General features: G+C 46.9%; 1 protein-coding gene across 7 annotated transcripts in view; it reads left to right on the plus strand.

Moving 5' to 3' along the window:
* TSC2 (TSC complex subunit 2) overlaps window positions 1-12,630 on the plus strand; it is a 32,709-nt gene extending 20,079 nt beyond the window's left edge. For 4 of the 7 annotated variants that reach the window (XM_065684885.1, XM_065684886.1, XM_065684890.1 and 1 more), the window contains 13 exons: window positions 282-503; window positions 1,102-1,317; window positions 2,910-2,978; window positions 5,144-5,304; window positions 5,646-6,145; window positions 6,944-7,019; window positions 7,825-7,911; window positions 8,151-8,337; window positions 9,375-9,514; window positions 9,716-9,794; window positions 10,314-10,405; window positions 10,679-10,777; window positions 11,103-12,630. In XM_065684885.1, coding sequence (XP_065540957.1) covers window positions 282-503; window positions 1,102-1,317; window positions 2,910-2,978; window positions 5,144-5,304; window positions 5,646-6,145; window positions 6,944-7,019; window positions 7,825-7,911; window positions 8,151-8,337; window positions 9,375-9,514; window positions 9,716-9,794; window positions 10,314-10,405; window positions 10,679-10,777; window positions 11,103-11,270 — 2,096 coding nt within the window. In that variant the 3' untranslated portion in view covers window positions 11,271-12,630. The remainder of the gene's footprint in view (window positions 1-281; window positions 504-1,101; window positions 1,318-2,909; window positions 2,979-5,143; window positions 5,305-5,645; window positions 6,146-6,943; window positions 7,020-7,824; window positions 7,912-8,150; window positions 8,338-9,374; window positions 9,515-9,715; window positions 9,795-10,313; window positions 10,406-10,678; window positions 10,778-11,102) is intronic. The other 3 variants (XM_065684888.1, XM_065684889.1, XM_065684891.1) reach the window with 1 other exon arrangement.
* Window positions 12,631-12,926: the final 296 nt, after the last annotated feature.

Genomic DNA, 12,926 nt, shown 5'->3' on the forward strand with positions numbered 1-12,926 from the left:
TCACTGTCAGAGCATGAGAAGCTGAAAAGCCCTTGGCTTTAGGGTAAGCACTGCTCAGCAATAACTAAACTATCAATGTGTTATCAACATTGCTCACATCCTAAACCCAAAGCACAACACTCTACCAGCTCCTAAAATTAACTCTATCCAGCCAAAACCAGGACAGTTCCCAGTACTGTGCATGCAGCTCCTAGAATAGCTTTAAAGACTTACTACTAGTGAGATATTCTCAGTGCTAACTCAGCGTGGCTCTCCCTTCTGTCTCGTGTCTGTCTCGCCAGGTGGTCATGCCTTACGTGTTGGTGCCTTAGACAGCTCAGCCTCCCATTTTCCCAGTGGTTCGGCTTCCCAAGGGACACAGGGTGCTCCTGCTCCTGCACCTCGGTCAGAGAAGACTAATCCTGCTCCACAGACACCTCTGCAGAAAGAAAAAGCAAACCTGGCTGCGTATGTCCCACTGCTGACACAGGGCTGGGCAGAAATCCTGGTGCGCAGACCCACAGGTATCTTCACCTGAGTGTGGAGTGAGCTCCTCTGACTCCAAACCAGAGCCTGAAGGAAAAGCCGTATTTAGTCACAAACAGATCTCTTCACTGCTTCCTGCCTCTCGAAACTAATACAGCCGATACTTGATTCTTTGAAATCACTTCTTAGTGGTTTTAATCTACAAAAGACCTGTGAAAAGATTGAAGCAAAGACTTCAGTTTGTATATTAAGTACTGTTACAGAAACAGCCACGTAATATCAACCCTACTTTGCATTTCCCATTTTCACAGGGATTTGTCTGTATCAGCTGAAAATTGCTTCATGAGGAAATAACTGGCCTGGTATCATGAATTAAAATACCTGAGTGCTTTGGATGTCTTTTGGGAATCTGCTGTAATAAGGAGGGTTTCTTGAAGGGCTTGGGGTGAAGTACAGAGCACTTCCTTACTGAAAACAGAGTATTAATGAAGTGGTTTTCCAAATGCAGGAGAACTGAGAGCTTGGTCTGGTTTGGTTGTTACTTGCAAAATCCAACACAATTTGTGCTTTCTTTGATGTGAGTTGTAAACTTCCTGGAGCTGGGACTTAACGCTCTTCCCTGATTCTCTCTTACAGGTAACACGAGCTGGCTGATGAGTCTAGAGAACCCACTCAGTCCCTTTTCTTCAGATATCAACAATATGCCCCTGCAAGAGCTCTCGAATGCACTCATGGCTGCAGAGCGATTTAAAGAGCACCGAGAAACAGCTCTGTATAAATCCCTCTCTGTCCCCTCCTCCAGCCTGGCCACTGGGACAACCAAACCATCACTTCTCCAGCGCTCCAACACAGGTGAGAGATGTCAGGCCAGTAGCGTGCCCAGCATAGCTGTCACTACCCTCTTTAAAGTGTGTTGAAGTTACTGCAGGGCTTTAGAACAGTAAAGTTGGTAGCATGAGGAATAACACAGCAGAGAGAAAGGGAATTTGTTCTTGTCCCAAGCTTTCAGTGAAAAAATTCCCTTCCTCCTTGCTTGTGATGTTCCATCAGAAAAGTAACTCTCTTTCTTGAAGAGAGAACTAATGGAGCTTCTTTGGAGGAGTAATGTGTTTTATGCTGTTTCCCAAATGAAAATGAGCAAAGTTGTGGACTTTTCCCCCTCTTCCACTTGTTTGGGGCTGATCTGGGCATCCCATGTGTGGATGGATTTTCCCATGCAGCGTTTCCATTTCCATTTGTCTTCAGTATTGGAGTTTGAGAGGGCACTGAGAGCTGTAGGTCCCTGGGAGAACCTACAGCATGAGAGAGCAGAATGCAGATCCTGTTGGCTGTGGATTTATTCACTTCCTTAAACGAGCATTTAGCCTTAGGTGCAGTTGAATCACTTGACTTTCTTTCGATGGTTTTCACACAGTGGCCAGGGCTGTATTGACTTTGGTGCTAGTTCACTTCCAAGAGAGCTGTTAATGCTGACGTTAGTGTTGACCCATAGCTGTGAGTTTTAAAGCTGGATATAATCCCTGCCTCAGAGCTCTTATCAGCATCTAACACTGAGGCTCTTGGCACTGATAGCACTATCAAAACGAAGCAGTGGTAACAGCAGACAAGGCTTTTTAGGGGAGGTGCCATCAATGGTATGGATGGTTGGGAAATCTGGTAAAAAAAGCTGGATTTTGGGGTTGCTTTAAACAGGGCAGGGTATGATTTTAGGATTTCAGAATGTGTAAGCACAAAATTAGAATCAAAATCAAATTAGTACCTTAAAAAAAAGCAGCATTAAAATGCTTATCAATGAACACTTTTATTTGTGAACACTGATTTTGTGGTATGTAGGTGCTAACTGATGAGCTGACAGAAGCTCCCACCTCAGTGCCACTCCTGTGGCAGCCTGAGAGCATCATTTTGGCTGCATTCTGGTTATCAAAACTCAACAGGAGACTTGCCAGGGCTGGCTGGTCAGTGGGTGTTTGGAAGAAGCATTGCTGTCAGACTGTCATGTGCATGTTGTTCTTCCTCTTTTGAGGTTAAAGCTTTGGGAATCGTATCCATATTGTGGGTTTAAAAAGGATCCTTTGCGGGAAGTGTGTAGCTCAGGAAAAGCTCAGGCTGGTTTCCCGCGTGTGCTGGGGCATCACCGAGGAGTTTTCTGTTTCTAAACCTCCCCCAGATGCATTCTTCAAAGGGAGCAGTCTGCAGTGTTTGAATGTGTTTATGCCTCCTTATTCATGTTGAGACCTTGTACCCTTAAAATATCCCTTCGGCATCTAGTGAGCTTATCCCAGCTTGTTCTTTCCTTTGTTTTTGTTTCTTCCTTTGTTTATTTTAAACTGGGCTCTTGGTTACATTTTAAACTCTGTGCTTTTTAATTTTTTACTTTTATTTTTTTGTTTCATATAGTCTCTCCTTCCTTTTGATGTAGCTGCTCACTTGATTTCCCTTTGCAGTGGCCTCTTTCTCTTCCATGTACCAGTCCAGTTGTCAAGGGAAGTTGCACAGGAGCATATCCTGGGCAGGTATATTTATATATCTTTAAGGAAACACACAAAAAAGTTAAAAAGTACTGCCATAGAAGAACACCTCTGATTCATAGCAAATGTATCCCTCATACTTCATCCTCCCCTTCCATGTCTCCTGTCTGTCCCCAGTCTCATTACTCTCAACAAATGGGATCTTGACTAGCATGAAGAAGTCCAAGCCAGATCCAACATTTGCAAGTGCAGACAATTTCTTAAAGCAACTTGAGCCGTAGCTGGGGTGGGCTGGGAGTGGGAAATGAGCTGTCCAAATGTCACAGGAATTGAATTACTTATTTTCAGCTTCACTTGACGATTGGCTTTTGTGTCCTGCTAAATGGAAAAGCTCCCACTTCTGAGAACAGCAAAATGTGCTGCAGGACAAGCTGCCCTGAAATGAAGTCCCATGCTACTCAGCCCACAGGAATCCATCAGAATTGGACACAGAAAAGATAAAAGGAGCTGATATATCTATCTGATATACATAAAAAGTTTGACGTTACAACAGATGCTGGTTAAAAGCTCTTTAAATAAAAAATAGTGATATATTTCAGGTGAAAACCTCCTAAATTCCTGCTTTTTGGAGGCTCTGTAGCAGTGTAAAATCTTTCTCCACTTCAGGAAAATTGATTTTGTAATTAAATGAAGTGGAGATCAAATTGCAAACCCCATGAGCACAACACCTGCATTGCTTTGCTAATCTGCAGTGCTTTGTGAGTCTAATTAGAGGCTTGAAATGACTTTCTGCCGCCTTTCCTTCACTGGAAAATTCTCTGTAGAGCAGCAGGGTATTGTTAACTGCTGGTTGTTGCCATAGACCCTTAAAGCAACACAAAGATGCTGCAGTAAAATATTTTCCTGTACTTTTCCTCTCTGCTCCAATTATTCTCTTCCCACCTAAAGACTAATTAGTGAGGGCTCCCATCACTTCAAACCCCAGCAATTTGGCAGTGCTGGAGGAGCTGGGGAAGCTTGGAAACACTGGGTATGTGCAGGTGTGTTCTGGCTTGGACAGCTAACCAGATCAGCACGCTGTTTGGGGGTTTCTTTTGTTGGTTTAGTTTGATTTGTTTTCTTTAGAAGGTATGTGTGTGCAATGCTAACTCTTAATCGCTTCTTTGAAATAACTTTGGTCCTGCGAGCTGAAATCAATCCAGGAAAAGCTGCTTTAGTGCCTTTTTTTTTTCCTATTATTCTTATTTTATTCTTTTAATTTTGCTGATTTTTTTTTTTTTGTGTGTGTGCTAATTTTGTTTTTAATTTTACTTTGGAAAACAAATCTTGGCCTTTCAGATTGGTCTTCCAGTCCCTTGTGTGCGTAATGGGAAGCCTCCTGTTCTCCAGCCTTTTCCTCAGGACAAAAAAGCCAGGCCAAGAGGAGCCTTTGGTCAGACTCATCCCTGTGGTCAGGGTCACTGCCTGGAGTAGAGACAAGGATAATTGCTGTGCTAACCTCCTCCACCATAGGCAGGGCTTCCAAGGAGCTTTCTTAGTGTGGTTTCATGAGCCGCTTGTCTGATCAGATGCCACATGCAGGTTTCCCAGTAGTGCTGCAGTGCATGTGTCACTCTTGCTCTCTTGTCCTTTCACATGTCCAGGGCTGAATTGGTTTGCTTCTGTTGAGACATACTAGGAAAACTGCCCAACTGCAAGTAAATGGCTCCTAGTAAAACCTTAAATCTCCTCCTAGGCCACTACATGGCACAGGAGCATTGCATTTCAGTACGAGAAAAACTTCATTTTTGCACACTTGCATAGAAGTGATGTCTTCATTGCCTTGATAATGATGAACTTTAATCCTAGTTTTGTACTTTCTTACATCTCTGTAGTTCCTGTCTGTCCTGATAACCAAGCATTGATGTACAAGGTCCCATTTCCTCATTCTGTCCCCTGCTTGTCCCATCAGTAACAATTGGAAGCAACAGCACTTATTTTGACCAAAGCAGATGCAGCCCTTTGCTGTGAGGTGATCGGTTATTTCATACAAAAGGGGAACCAGGAGCAAGTCTGACATGGCAAGAAATCAAAGCACCAGAGCATTCATTCAATGTGGCCTGCCATTGAAATCCCATAGGGAAAAGGCTGGTACTTCAGAGGAGAGGATGGGGGCCTGCAGGTCTGTGCCTCTCCACAGACTTCACTTCTTCTGCCTTGTGTCTCCATAGAGTCAGCAGTGGTGCTGGAGGAGGGGAGCCCCTCAGAAATGGAGCTGAAGGAGACCGAGTCCCCAGCTGAGTCTCCGGAGAGTGAGGACATTGATACTTCATGTTCTGAACAAGTCCTGAGTGAGGAAAGGTTTGGTAAACCCCAGGAGTCTTACAGCAGGGTAAGGAGAAAGAGGTTATCCTGTTCTGTCCTGTAGGACAGCCCTGTCCTTAGCCACACAGGAGAATTGTCTGTGCTCAGCTGGGTCCTTCTTGACACCCTCTGTAGGACGTAGCTATTGATACCAAAATGCACATGCAGTTATGGTTGAGAGTTTGGGTGGCTTGTGAGGGACTGCATGCAGAGCAGCAGCAGCAGAGACCTGGTTAATGCAGGGCCCTCAACTGCAGTGCCTGCTACTTGGCACCTTTCTGCTCATCTCCCATTGGAAGTGTCAGGGGGTGCCCGAGCGTTCCTGTTGAGTATCAGGAAAACTGTTCATCTTTGTTCTCTCTCTTTAAGTCCTCCTCAACCTCAAGCCAAGAAGAAAAATCTCTGAAGTCTGAAGACCTGGTGGAGGGTGGAATTCCCATCGGGAGAGTCCTGCCCTCAGAGGACGGCCGCACGCTGGAGGAGCTTTCCTTCCAGCCATCCCAACCGCTCAGCAAGTCCAGTTCTTCCCCCGAGCTACAGACACTGCAGGAGGTCCTCAGAGATGCCAGTGGCAGAGAAGTAACGAGGAGGCTGAGCACGGAAGTGAAATCAAAATCCCAGTCTGGGAACCTGGAAGGGGAAGGGCTGGGCAGTTGGCTGGGCAAGGGGGAGGACACCAGAGTGACAGGGTCGGGTGGGTTGGATGGCACCGGTCCTGCCACCTCACCTCCTCCATCTGGGCTCCGGCCCCGAGGATACACCATCTCTGACTCAGCCCCATCAAGGAGGGGGAAGAGGATCGAGAGAGATGCCTTCAAGAGCAGAACAGCAGCCTCCAATGCTGAGAAAGTACCTGGAATAAACCCAAGGTACGTGGAGGGGCTTATCTGAAGCTAGAAATGATGAGCTCAGTGGCTGTGGCCACGGCTGGATTGGTTTGCAGTAGTCAGCTGGTTTGGGGGGATCTACACAACAGTATCCGATTAAAAAGAAAGGTTAATTACCTGTTTTTTTCAGGAGCTAATACAGACACGTTGAACCCACTACCACCAAGTTAACCTTGTGATTTAGGAAACAGGTCTCTTAAATGGTGAAAGAAATAGATAGTTTCCTCATGTTCTTAATCCAAATTTAGGGCCCAAATGGACATGTGGCTTGACTGCAGGTAACCTGGGGTTAATTTTGCTGTGAACAGGATGAATTACTGGTCATGCAGTTCAAGAAATACAATGTGCAAAATACTAAGAAGAAGGAAAAGACAGGGTTATATATAATGGTTGCTTTTTGAGCTTTAGTACTGGGAGTTGCCTTGAATTGCATTATGAGACAATCTTCATTTTGGTGAGGGCTGGAAAATGCAAATGTAGACTCATTTCTCTGCTAGTCTAGAAGCGTTCCTACTCCTCTGCTCTCTGCAGTGATTGCCTTTTGAATGGGAATCTGTGCAGCTGGCACTGTTTGACATAACCCTTGTTTGTTCTGACAGGGTGCTATTACAAACCGCAGGTAGTCCAGGCACCTACAGTGTTTCTAGAAGATGAGTAATACTCCATTAGCATTTTAATTGCTCCTCTTTTTCTTCTGTACATAACATTCTTACATAGCACAGATCAAAATTGACTTCATTCTTATGGTAACAGGACTTTTCCCCCCCCTCTCTCCCTTAGCTTTGTGTTTTTACAGTTGTACCACTCCCCATTCTTTGGTGATGAAAACAACAAGCCCCTTTTGTTGCCAAACGAGGTAGGCAAGGATTTTCTCTTTATTCTTGTAGGTAATTTTTCTACCCTCATTACTTCTTTTGAACATAAACGACAGTAATGAACGTTGTTGGTTCCCACCAACAGATAGGGGATTATCTGTACCCCAATCCTGGGGGCTCCTGCTTTATGGCTCTGGATTCAATTGGAGTCCCAGCCAGAAGGCAGGGTGATTTGTGGGTATGGAGTGCAGGATGAAAACTGAACCTGAGGTGATATTGGCAGAACATCACCAAACAAACCTGTCAGCCCTTTGTATAGCCGGGGGTGGCCAAAAAGCTTTCTGTGGTTGTATGAGTCACAAATTTCCTGGAGAGGCAGAGCTGGAATGGGGTTCCTGTGAACACCACAGGCCTCTCCTCACTTTAGGCTTGGGTGGTCAGGCAGGAGGCAGCCTGAGTGAGGTGAGGTGATGCCTTGTGCTAAGGATGCTCCTCAGAGCAAGAGACACGATCATTTTTCATGATCATTTTCCGTGCCTGGAGCTTCACTGAAGATGGGATGTAATTTGTCATGGCAAGTGCATCTAACCCGTGGAGTCTGTCAGATTAATCTCATCTGAGGTGTAAAACCAAGCAAGCGTGGTGCCAGGTACTGTAGAGCACTGCTCTGTGCCTTGGACTGACGGTGCTCTGGCAGAACAGGGTAGGGTAGTGTTGATTAAGGAAGACACTACTGATGGTCAGGAATCTCTGCTTTGTGCTGGCATTGTCTGGAGGGGTTTTAGGGGAGAGCAGTGGGTTTGTGGAGACGAGTTTTTAATGATGTGACCTATGTTTGGATCACAGACATTTGAAAGATCAGTGCAGCTCCTGGATCAAATCCCTTCGTACGACACACACAAGATTGCAGTGCTCTACGTGGGAGAAGGGCAGGTGAGTTGTGTGCAGACGCATCAATCCTTTAATGGTTCCACTTCAGCAGAAAGCCAGGCACCACTGCTCCAGCTGAGGTTTGTCCTGCTCCTGCAGTAGTAGCCTTGCTTTTCCTTAGTTTTGTGCACTTAGAATCAGTGCCTTCGTGAAGCCCCTTTAGGAAGACAATAACCTGATCACTGGTGCTGGTTGAGTGCTTTTAACATTCAGTGTGGGACTCCCATGTTCTTCTCTCCTAGAGCAACAATGAAATTGCCATTCTATCAAATGAACATGGATCCTATCGCTATACAGAATTCCTGACGGGGTTAGGGAAGCTCATCGAGCTCAAGGACTGTCAGCCAGACAAAATTTACCTTGGTGGCCTGGACGTGTGTGGGGAGGATGGACAGTTCACCTACTGTTGGCACGATGACATTATGCAAGGTAAGATGGCTCCAGAAGCTGGAAGTGGAAGGATAGTCTGTCTCTTATCTTAAAGCTGACCTGCCTTCTACAATCTGTTCCCTTTCCAGGGATGTAGTAAAGATGACTTGAGGTTCTGATCTCCTCCCATTCTCTTTGGTATCTCTGCAAGCCATGTGTTTGGTTCTGGGAGAGGTGCATACCTTATTTAAGAAAGAAACCAATTACACCACTTCTAAACTAAGGCTGACATGGTTGGGGGTAGAGGTTTGTGGAATAAGCTGCTCTTGAGCTGCTCTGAAAGCTGTTAACTGAGGGTGTGTGTACATGTGCACACTCTGCTAATGGTTTCTCTGCAGAACAGTGTTGAAAGCAGGAAGATCATGGTCATTGCTAATTGAACTGCAGTGCAGGTGTCATCCAGGACCCAGCAAGCTATAATGAACTTCCCAAGTTATTCCCTACAGCTTTAAGCATCCCAGCCACCATGCTTAGCATGCTTCAGTGGTGCAGCTGCAGGTTACTCATTGCAGCCCTGGTGCTCTCCAGGGCTCAATTAGGGGAAGTCCTGGTTTAAGCTATGTAACTCCACCTCCTCAAAGCAGATTCCACTCACCATGCTACTGTGGTCCTGGAAAAGATACCCAGAAGTACTCCTGCAACCCCTGTTTTTCTATGATCAGATAGAAACCTAGCCCAGCTTGATGAAAACTCTTCTTCCAGCGTGCATCAGACACATGCTGAAAGCCAGGCCCTGAATTCACTCTGAGCCTGTGCTAGAGAAGGCTGTACCTAAAACCTGGCACGAGCAGAACTTGCAGAGGCTGCCTTTTCCCTGGCCACTGTGGTCCATGCTCCAGGCACCACTGGAGCAGTCCAATGGGACAGGATCCAGGTATCACAAATGGGGACAAAGCAGTCAAGGGAGCACAGCTTCTATTGTTAATTATTGTGCTGTGGTACTACTTTGTCTTCCAGACAAGTGCTGCATGTTGACCATTGCTGCCTGCAGCACTGCTTGCCGGGCCAGCCTAAGGATGTTTCTGTTCCCTCTTCAGCCATTTTCCACATTGCTACTCTGATGCCCACAAAGGATTTGGATAAATACCGCTGCGACAAGAAAAGGCACCTTGGGAATGATTTCGTTTCCATCGTTTACAATGATTCTGGAGAAGACTTTAAACTGGGAACAATAAAGGTACCACATTTTACTTGTTGATGTGTTATAAAGCAGGCACGTGGCTGCTTGTGAAACCTTCATCTCGTGTGTTAACACATAGTGCTGATCAGGAATGGAGGTGATTTGCCTTGGTGTGTTTCCATGTGTGTTCATAACACTCACAGGAATCACAGTGGCTGACAGGGAAGTGTATGTGACTGTTAATTGATTTCTCCTCAGGGTCAGTTCAATTTTGTGCATGTTATCATCACACCACTGGACTATGACTGTAACCTGGTGACGCTGCAGTGTCGGAAAGGTAGGAATCTCTCCAGCCTTTGTTCCCAGCCTTTCCTGTGTTGTTGGGCAGTAACTGCCTTTGCTTTGCAGTGGGTTTGTGTTTCACAAGTGAAAACTTCCAGGAGAAACCAGTCTGTCTGGATCTGTCCTATTCATGCATCTTCCCACTGTACCACTCACTAGCTTTAAGCTTAAGGCAAAGTGCCAGCAGAGTAGAGCAGGTCCCTTCAACCACTGCTTGGGAATAGGGGAGGAGATATGAGGTAGAGGTCCCTGTGTCTTTAGCCTCTGCTGCCCTTCCCGGGACGGCAGGACCTGATACATGGAAACAGCTCATGACTTCATGATAGTCAGTGCTGGTGCAGTGATCTGCAGGGGCATCTGCTTTCCTCTTACCAAAACCGTTGGAGCTGTGGAGCTTGATGGGGATTCTGTGATGCAGCCCCTCAGGTTTATATGATCTGTTTAGTTACTGACAACCTCTGCCTTGTTTTTAACTGTCTGACAAGTTATTTTTTCTTATCCTTTTAAAACAAAGACATGGAAGGTCTCGTAGACACCAGTGTTGCGAAGATCATCTCTGATAAGAACCTGCCATTCGTGGCCCGTCAGATGGCCTTGCATGCCAACGTGAGTACCCTGAGCTCCCTGAGCCCTTCTGGCTTTCAGCTGCTGTCCTGGTCCATCACCAGCTTCCCAGGGAATGAGTAGGGCTGAAGCAAATAAGGAAGTTTTCTGCTTCAGTTACTGCTGTCGACCTTTAGGTCAGAGTTGGCACATAAACAGCTCGAGCTGTGTTTCAGCTGCTGTCAAACTGTACTGAAACACTGCTCATTTTATTGTTGTGGTGATGTTAATGTGCCTCTTCTCTTTCCCTGCTTCTCCCTTGCCTTCCCTTTCCAGATGGCTTCCCAGGTTCATCACAGTCGATCCAACCCCACTGACACCTACCCATCCAAATGGATTGCAAGGCTCCGTCATATCAAGAGGCTGAGGCACCGGGTGAGTAAAGTTCTCTGTTCTCACTGGTTACAAGTGGGCTCTAGAGTCTTAGTACAAGTAAGGCACATAAAACCAGCTCAGCACTTGCTGAACAGGAGGAGGAGTATGTGGATGAAGGTTAGACTCCAGCTCTTGTGTAGATCTAGGTTTGGACTGGGGAGCTTTCAGCTTCCCTGCTAGCAAGGGGTTTGAGAACCCGAATACCTGGACACAGAGCTCAGCACCATACTAGGGATGGAGGGACAGGGTGTCCTGCCCCTGCCCGCGTGAAGGGTGCAGGAGTTTCAGAGAGAATGGAGCTCATCTGTTCTCCTTTGGCTTTCAGCTACGTGAGGAAACCCAGTACCAGACCCCCGGCCTCCCCCTGCAGATGCATCCGTCTGCTCCCACAAAGCCCCCTCCCCAGATCCCACAGGACCCTCCAGCCACCTACGAGACCGGGCAGAGGAAGCGGCTCATCTCCTCGGTGGACGACTTCACGGAGTTCGTGTAGATCCCAATGGGATCTGTTCTGGGATGGACGAGGCAGGAGGAGTTTTACCTGGACATGAAGGAGCGGGGTTTGGCCGGCGCAGCGTGGCTGTGCTGCTTGCATGTGGACTCGGCCTGGAACCCCACAGGAGGACGTTGTAGCCCCAGCAGATGCTCCAGGAAAGGACCAACTCCTCGTGTTCTGGTTTGATTTGGTTTGAGCTATTTCAAGGCTTCCATCCCTGATGGGAACTTGGCGGAACCTTTCTTTGGGCTCCTTCCACACCAGTGGCTGTGGGAAGCAGGCAGGTACATTCTGCAGTTCATCCCATAGGGAAAGGTGCAGAAATCGTGGGAACTTTGATGACTTTATAGGGAATGAAATGTGAAGTACTGAAAATCCAGTCACTATTTTGAAGCACCCCAGAATCCCAGCTCCATCCCAGACTTCGCTGCCTCTCAGCACTTGAACTGTTCAGGCTCAGATGTGTTCTGCTGCCAGCTCTGGTAAGAGTTAACCTGGGTTCTCCGTGACCTGCCAGACATGCTGCTTTAATCCCAAAGGATTTGTCTCCATTTTGAGAGATGCACAACAAACCCTCCCTCATTCACCAGAAATGGCTTTGGCACCGGGAATAACACAAAGCAGGGAGGTGGATACCGCTTGCCAGAGCAGAACAGCAGAGCACTGAGCCATGAATTACTGGGAATGAACAGGCTGACTGGGAATTACCTGTTATGAAGGGGCTGTATTGGGAATCACTTGTGATAAAGGGGCTGACTGGCTTCTAGATTCAGCTGCAGGACTTCCACTGCAGCAGTACTGGGGGTGACTCTTGCTCTTCTCTGTGTACCTGGTTAATCCCTTCTTGAATGACTGTTAACATGTCTTGGGGCATCATCTCTGCCTGAGTTTTGCCTGTTGCACTAACACACAGTGACAGTCTCTCCTCCCCAGCCCTCAGCTACCGAAGCAGGTCACAAGTGGTTCCTTTCAGCACACATGTACAGGAGGAATGGGATTATGTAGCTCATCTTGTGGTAAGATGGTCACCAGACACTACACTACCAAATGGAAGAACCATGTAAGCTGGACTATACTGTGAGTACTTCATCTCCTGGGTTATGAGTAGATGGGAAGTGTGGCTCTTTGGTAACAACCAAGAGCAGCACCCTTGAGATGGAGATGATGAAGACAAGTGCAATCTGCACATGGAACTGTGAAGTGACAGGCGAGGGGGACAAAGTGATGCTATGAGCTTGTGCAGGGCTGTTTGGGAACTCTAAGTGTATGTTGTGGTTTGAGTGTTTCTAAGTAAGTCGTAAAGGAAATAAAATATTCAGCTGGTCAGTGCGTTCTTGCTGGCCTGGGAAGAGTCAAATCGTGCTGCATAGTAATGGACATTCCTTCCTCCTTCCAGCATTCCCATCCGTATTGTAATCACCAGCCAAGAGCTGGACACGGTGTGACACTGCCTGTGTTCCTCTCCTGGGGACAGTCCCTCTGGTTCAGCTTCAGGTAACCTCTTGCAGCTTGGGGGGCCACAAAAGCAGCCTGGAGAGAGGCTTTGGACAAGGGATGTAGGGACAGGACAAGGGGGGAATGGCTTTAACCTGCCTTTGCTGAGCTCTCAGTGGTCGTGGTGAAGGGGCTAGCCAGAACAGAAGCACCAGAGCC

The sequence above is a fragment of the Lathamus discolor genome, chromosome 6, assembly GCF_037157495.1.
Source record: "Lathamus discolor isolate bLatDis1 chromosome 6, bLatDis1.hap1, whole genome shotgun sequence".
Taxonomy (NCBI): Eukaryota; Metazoa; Chordata; class Aves; order Psittaciformes; family Psittacidae; genus Lathamus; species Lathamus discolor.